This window comes from Stigmatopora argus, chromosome 5 (assembly GCF_051989625.1).
Source record: "Stigmatopora argus isolate UIUO_Sarg chromosome 5, RoL_Sarg_1.0, whole genome shotgun sequence".
NCBI classification, from domain to species: domain Eukaryota; kingdom Metazoa; phylum Chordata; class Actinopteri; order Syngnathiformes; family Syngnathidae; genus Stigmatopora; species Stigmatopora argus.
Window position 1 is genome coordinate 19,067,532 of NC_135391.1, and position 7,461 is coordinate 19,074,992.

General features: G+C 38.7%; 1 protein-coding gene across 4 annotated transcripts in view; it reads left to right on the forward strand.

Moving 5' to 3' along the window:
* Window positions 1-5,970, forward strand: part of LOC144073996 (zinc finger protein 462-like) — a 48,006-nt gene extending 42,036 nt beyond the window's left edge. For 2 of the 4 annotated variants that reach the window (XR_013300208.1, XR_013300209.1), the window contains 2 exons: window positions 3,451-3,541; window positions 4,421-4,559. Coding sequence is in view for 1 of the 4 variants with exons in the window: in XM_077600029.1 (XP_077456155.1) it covers window positions 4,421-4,883; window positions 5,599-5,690 (555 nt within the window). In the remaining 3 variants the exon portion in view is untranslated. Of the gene's footprint in view, window positions 1-3,450; window positions 3,542-4,420; window positions 4,884-5,598 lie in introns of those variants that run through there. The other 2 variants (XM_077600029.1, XM_077600030.1) reach the window with 2 other exon arrangements.
* The last annotated feature ends 1,491 nt before the right edge of the window (window positions 5,971-7,461 follow it).

Here is a 7,461-nt window from a genome sequence, read left to right on the forward strand (position 1 = left end):
TTCAACAATTTTAAGGAAATTTCAAGGGTATACGCGGAGGCAGCTTATATGCGAGAAAATTCGGTAATTGTTTTCATATAATTCGAAAACAGTTCGATATCTTCGACGTCTAAATGGAATCATGGGATATGTAGTTCTTATTTTTTTATGAGGGCAATCGGAGTTTGAGTTTGATTTATTTAATAATAAGGGACACCACATATTAATGAACATATTCATGTTAATGAACATTATTAGTCCCTTGTGCAGCTTGAGGTCAAACGATGACATGTACACACACACGCGCACACGCATGCAAGTACGTAGTACAGTTTTAGACAAGGTTGTGATCGCAATTTTGTTCATCTAACAGCCAGGCTTTAAGATGATTGGCGAAGAGATTCGAAGACGGGTGTTCATGTATGGTAATTGGTATTGAGTTCCAGGTTTGTGAGGCACGGACAGAGAAGCTTCTTTTTGAAGGGAATTACACAGCCACCTCTTGAGCCAGCCAGCCCTTGATGATTTTTGGGAAAAAAAATTGTACAAAATCTTGCAGCGGAGGAGGGGCTTTATGTGGAAGATTTTGTAAACTAAAGTCGCATCTGCATATTAACAGTATTGTCTCAGTTCAGGCGTTTGTATTTTTTAAATATCTGACAGTGGTGGTGCGTTTTTGGTTTTCTGTCAAATGCTTTCAAAGATTGCTTATAAATGGTTTCAATTGTTTTCAGTGTTGTTTGGCAGGCCGATGGCCAACTTGTTCGGCAGTAAGTGATGTGTGATATGATCATTTTGTCAAAATACAGTTTTGCTGACTCAGGCTTTAGATCAGACCTAGGCACTCAGGTCCTCAAGGGCCCGCTGTGGGTGCAGGTTTTTGTTCCAACCGATCCAGCACAAACAGTTTAACTAATTAGATTTCTGCTTAAGCACCTGACTGCAATCCACTGATTGCACTTCTAAGATACCAGATTGGTTGAAAGGTGTTCTTCCAGTTATGGGTTGGAATGAAAACCTGCACCCATTGCGGCCCTTTGTGGAATTAATTGCCCAGGTCTGCGTTAGATTGTCTAATGAACCTAAATTTGGACAAATTTAATTTAATTTTAGTCGGGGTGTTTTTTTATCTGTCGTTTAAAGACAAGTTGAGAGTCAAGAGTGATTCCTAGGGATTTAAATTCTTGGACTACATCGATTGTTTTATCTTGGACAAAAATGGGGTCACTGCTATTTGTTGCTCTTTTTGAGAATGCATACAGAGAGTCTTAAATGTAGTTGGGGGTTTTCAAGCCAGTTATTCACGCTCGTCATTACATTTGTGAGTTCCTGTGCAGCATGTTTTTGGTCTTTCGCGTGGACATATAGAACGGTATCACCGGCATACATTTGGCAGGTGACAATCGAAGGACAACAGCTTGGCAGATCATTTATGTAAATACTGAAGAGCAGTGAACCTAGCACTGATCCCTTCGGTACCCCAAGACTGTTATTCCTCAAAGTAGATTTTATATTTTGTATCCTGATGCACTGTGTTCTTGCAGATAAGTATGATTCAATCCAATTTATCGTGCTAGGTGAGAAATTTAAATTGGACAGTTTAGTCAGCAGTATCTGGTGATCGATGGTGTCAAATGCCTTTTTGAGATCAATGCACCAATGACTCCGCCTTCATCTAGTTTTGATTTTATGTTCCCTAGAAAGAAGCAAACTGCTGTTTCAGTAAAATGATGTTTTTTAAAGCCAAATTACAGCGTGTTCAGGGTGTATGGACTGCTCTTAATGTGATCCACAATTTGCTCCACTACTATCTTTTCCAAGACTTTTGAGACAGTCGGTAGGATGATTTTAGGTCTGTAGGTTATTGTGGGGTTCTCTAATTTAAGGACCGCTGTTATGACTGAGCACTTCCAGGGTTCAGGGAAGAGACTCTCGTTTATGAATTTGTTTACATTGGTTGCGATGAGAGATTCTTTGTGGTATTTCAGGCATGTTACATCCATAATAAACGCATCTTTTTTCTTTGTAGCCTTTGAGACCAGAGACAGCTTTCTCAATTTGTGACTGCGGAACTATGTGCAGATTAAGAATGGGTTCATTGGTGTTCAGTGGTTTTGGTGGGTGTTATTCTATTTGAGGGTGTCAGTTTTTCAACTGAGTTTATGAAATAATCATTTAAAGTTGTAGCAATAAAACTTGTGAAATTGACCTAACGATAAGAAAGACTGCTTTTTGCCTTACATGATTGTTCACCGTCAGAAAGCGACCAATTCACATTAAGCCACAGTATGATGAATTGGTTCGCAGAAGAGCTAAAACATTTCCAGTAAAGAAAGGCTATTTTTGGTGTTCTTTGGTGAATTTTTGACAAAACTTCAGAAATTGACCCATCTACAAGAACCGTTTTGCACTCCAACACTGTATACAACCAGATATTTGCTTTCTGGGTATGTCCTGCCTCCCTTTCCTGATTGGCTCTGTCATCAGATGGTTGGAAACTGTTAGACACTTGAGGGTTGCAAGACGGTACTGTATGATGAATTAATGAATGAAACAGGTCTTACTGACAAATTTGGGCCGGTTATAAGTGGTGGCAGCAGTGTTCTCAAAAGCCCCGGATCTTGTGAGCCACGGCTCTGCCTTTTGAGCTAGTCTGAGTCCAATGTATTATATTTAATAATGCCCTTAATGACAACAGACATGTAAATATTGATAGAAAGTTTGAGATTGTTTTGGTGTTATATCGTACACAACTTCAGAGATCGCATCTGTATGATGAAACCATATTTACTCGCATATAAGCCGCATTTGTCGGACAAAAAATAATGACTGAATCGAGGGTATGGCTTATATGCGCATAAAAAGACGACATGTATGAAACTACAAGGTGACAAAGACAAAACACCATAATGCCACGATGCCATAACGTAAGACAATGTGGCCGATACCGTCATTTTTTTCAAAATAGAGAAAAGATAAACAGATAAAACGCTAAACAAAATTTATTTTGACATCTATGAATGAAATTCAAGAAAAAAACGTATCTTGCATAAAAGATGAAAAAACTCACTGATCGCTCATGGCGTCGCAAGCCCAACGCAGTTATAAACGTGCTCTGACTTGCCAGACGCGAGTAGCCTTGATAGATGTGCTCATTTGCCATTTCAACACATGCCAATAGTTGTTAAGGCTGATCAAAGGTCTTGCGGTCGATCGTTAAAATATCAGCCTTGATACCTGCGTAATGTGTATCCCATGCTCTTATTGCACCCAGAGACTTGGTGAACACTATACCGCAACGGACACAGTTACTGTTTTTGCTTATGTTACTTCCTTTTTGAATTTGTCTACGTGCAGGCAACACCCTCCTCCCTTTTGGAACACAGAAAGGAAATGATTGTACATTTGTGATTATGAAATGAAACAAAATTCCCTTTGATTTTTTTTTCCTTTTATTTTTTTGTTCGAAAGTGACAAGTATTGCAGTAATATGAACCATCAAAAAAATCGAGATATTTCGACGTTAGAAGCAATTTGGCCGCCACAACATCTAAAACTTCTGGTAAGATTTTTTTTATTTCTGTCATTAAAAAGCATCAGGTTCTCATCAAGATAGACTTATTTCTTTTTTCAAATTGAATAATTTGATATTTTGCATTTACAAAGACAGGCATAATAACATCCTGATATCCTGATCCATGATATTGACCCTAATAATGTGCTTTTGATTCACACATTATCTCAGAAATACCACATGCGATTTTTCTTCAGATTTTTCCTCCAAAATAATACATTTGTACTCCCTACGAAAGCCATGAATATGGAGGTCAAAAATGTTAATCGGGGTGGCTAATATGCAAGAAATTGTAAAATTAAAAAAAATTAAGGGCGCGGCTTATATGCGAGTAAATACGGTATATCAAGGGTGAGCAAACTTCCTCGAGGGCCACTGTGGGTGCAGGTTTTTGTTCCAACAGATCCAGCACAGACAATTTTGACCAATGAGATTTCAGCAGAAAACAAGAAGCACCAGACTACATTCCACTGATTGCACTTGTAGGACACCAGATTAGTGAAAAGGTGTCCTCTTTATGGGTTGGAATGAAAACCCGCACCCATTGCGGTGCTTTGTGGAAAAGTTTTCCCATCCCTGTGCGATATTAATGTGATCTTAATATTCACATTTTCATACTGTATTCTATTTCCGCTCTTGCTGTTTCTGTGGTGTTGTGAGATTGAGTAGTTGAAAACAAATCCTTTTGATTATATCTAAACCCTCAAAATCTAAAAGTTATGTTTTAGTCCCAATTTTGGATTGATTACTCCTTTATGGTTTTGGAAAAACTGTAAAGTCTGTCTTGACAGTCCTAAAAAATGCTTGAATATTCCCATGGAAAATGAGTACTTTCTGTCGATCTATCTTTGCTTTTTTCTGGTTCAGGTGATGAGGAACTATGAGCTCGTGGGGCATGTGTGCCTGGAACAACTGGAGCATATGAAGCTCAGCCCGACGCTGGAAGACAAAGGGGATGAGGAGGAACATGGCTCCAACTTTAAGGACAATGAACACTCTGTCGCCCCTGAGAGTGAAATAGATGCCTGTAAGGCCGAGAAGTCCCAGACGGAGGACATCCAAAATACCCAGCTTGTTCTGAGAGACCACGAAGAAAAGCCGAACAGCAAGGACCGCGTCCAAAGAAACGAAGAGAATAGGAAGGAACTTGGCGTGGACTTCACTGAAAGCTCAAGAAAAGTGGCTGTGAGGGAACACAAAAGAAAACTGAGCAAACCACACGAAGAGGCAGGTCTGCAAGAGGATACACGTGACCTTGAAGGGCAGAAAAAACGAATTAAGATGGAGGAAACGTGCACGAGGCCAGAAGGTTGCATGCCTGAGCTTAAAGGTAAGAAGGCACATTTTACTCATTCTGCCACTAAAGATGATAGTTGTCCAATCATGTTCCAAACAATTATCCCGCTTTGAATTGAAATGAGTTTATCAATGGATGTCCAATGTTCGGATATATATACATATACATAAAACGGATCGAATGTCTATCGCTGTCAATGGCACGAAATCAGTGAATGATCTAAACATTCTCTTTTTGTGAGCCTCTGAAACCATTCAAGCCCAAACAACAAAATAATTGACAGCAAATGTATTTCATTTCATTCAACTTAGAGCCTTTAATGATTCTTTGGAACAAACTAAAACAAAAAGTAATATAATTTTTCAGATTTTTTTTTATCATGAATATGATACATCAGGTTTATTTAGGGAGCAAAAATATCAAATTCCTCAAAATATTTTGCAATTTTAAATTTGAAATATATATTTTAAAAATATTGATATTAAGAAATCAGTATACATAGTAAATAGTATCCGTGACCCCTTGTGGCGATAAGCATCAGAAAATGAATGAATTATATAGTATTACTATTAAGTATTTATATAGTAAATATTTTTTTTCATTAAAATTTTTAAAGAATCTTTGATCACTTACAGCCTTTTATGGTCTTCAAGCCTTCGCTGTCCAGATCGATTAGACGTCTGTCTTTGTCAGTGACAGAAAATTAACTAGTATTGATGAAATTACGTATTATTATTTTTTATTCCAGGTGGTGACAAACGCTTCTCTTGCGACCTATGTGGTCGAAATCTCCAAAGTCAAGCAGAGCTGCAGAGCCATTCCTCTCGTCATGGAATGTAGGAGACGAAATTTGAAGAACACAACCCTAGCAACACTTTTCAGACTCTTTTTGTACATTTAAACATTTTCTAAACAAACATTGTTTTATGTTACATACCTTTTGTTGAGATAGTTTAAATAAAGTTTCAAAAAAAAAAATCTGACACATTTTTGTTTTAAGGTTATTTATAGCAGTGGATTTAAACTGGCTTCCAGGTGTTAGCTGAAGAATCTCAAAAATGATGAAAACTGTGTCTCATACTTTTTTATGTTCCAAAATAAAATATATGCAATTCCTTCATTTTGTGAACACATTTTTTCACTGAAATATTTCATTTTTTTTTTCAGACTTAATATTTTATTTAAGCATATCAGCATTTTGAAAATGTGCTAAACAACGCCCACTGGAAAATCCATGGTTCTGCAAACGTCACAATCGGCAAAACATTGACTTTTTGTGAGTATCGGGAGTGCCTCATGATAGTGTAGTGATAATCTCGGTTCAATTCCGTGTGGGCAAGCATGGGTTTGATTTCCGCTCGGTGGTGGTATGAATATTTGTGCGAATGGTTGTCTGTCTCTTTGTGTGCCCGAGGGCTGGCTGGCGACCAGTTTAGGGTGTCGTCTGCCTTTGCCCCAAGTCACCTGGGATCAGTTCCAGCAACCTTTGCAAGGATGATGATGAATGGCGTATCACGTTAAATTATTAAATTTCATTAAATCCATGACATCAAAATACGTTTCAATTTTCATTCATTCTAATGTATGGTATATATTTCGCGTTTTATTTATTTCAATCTTTATTGCTATTTATTTATTTGTATTTCCATTTTTGCCCAAACCTTTTCTTTTAGCATTTATGTATTTTGGCTGCCTCGTGGTGTAGTGGTTTGCATAGAAATTAAATTAAGAAATACAGCTAAGAAAAATCCTTCAATCAAATAAGGAAAATTATCGAAAGTAAAAGTAAATAAAGGCAGCCCGGTGAGCGAGTGGTTAGCGTGTCAGCCTCACAGTTCTGGGGTAGAGGGCTAAATCCCAAGTGGGACCTCACTGTGTGGAGATTGTATGTTCTTCCCAGGCTGGGGAGTTTTCTCCCGGTGCTCAGGTTTCCTCCCACATCCCAAAAACATTAGGGTAGCCTGGTTGAACACCCTAAATTGCTCCTCGGGTTAAGGTTAGTGGGTGTGAATCTTTGTCTGTCTCCTTGTGCCCTGCCATTGGCTGTTCACCGATTCAGGGTGTTAGCTGCCTGGTGCCTGTAGTTAGCTCGGATAGTGTCCAGCACCCCCCGCGACCCTTCTGAGGATGAGCGGTTCAGAAAATGAATGAAAAGTAAATTAAGAAAATGTATTTAAAATACGGCCTGGCTGGTCAGTTGCTACCACGTCGGCCTCACAATTCTGGGGTCCTGGGTTCGAATCCAGGTCGGTTCTCCTGTGTTGAGTTTGTATGTCCTGCGTGGGTTTTCTCCAGGTACTCCAGTTTCCTCCCACATTCCAAAACCATCCATGAGGATGAGTTGGACACAAATTTGCCCCTAGGTATGAGTGTGAGTGTGAATGGTGGTCCGTCTCCTCGTGCCCTGCAATCGGCTGGCCACCGATTCAGTGTGTCCCCCGCCTTTGGCCCGAAGTCAGCTGGGATAGTCTTCAGCACCCCCTCGACCCTAGTGATGATAAAGCGGTTCAGAAAATGAATGAATGTTTTTAAAATATTAAAACCTAAAATAAATGTAAATATTATATTATAAAAATGGTTTTATTCACAATTCTTCATGATTAAATCTGTT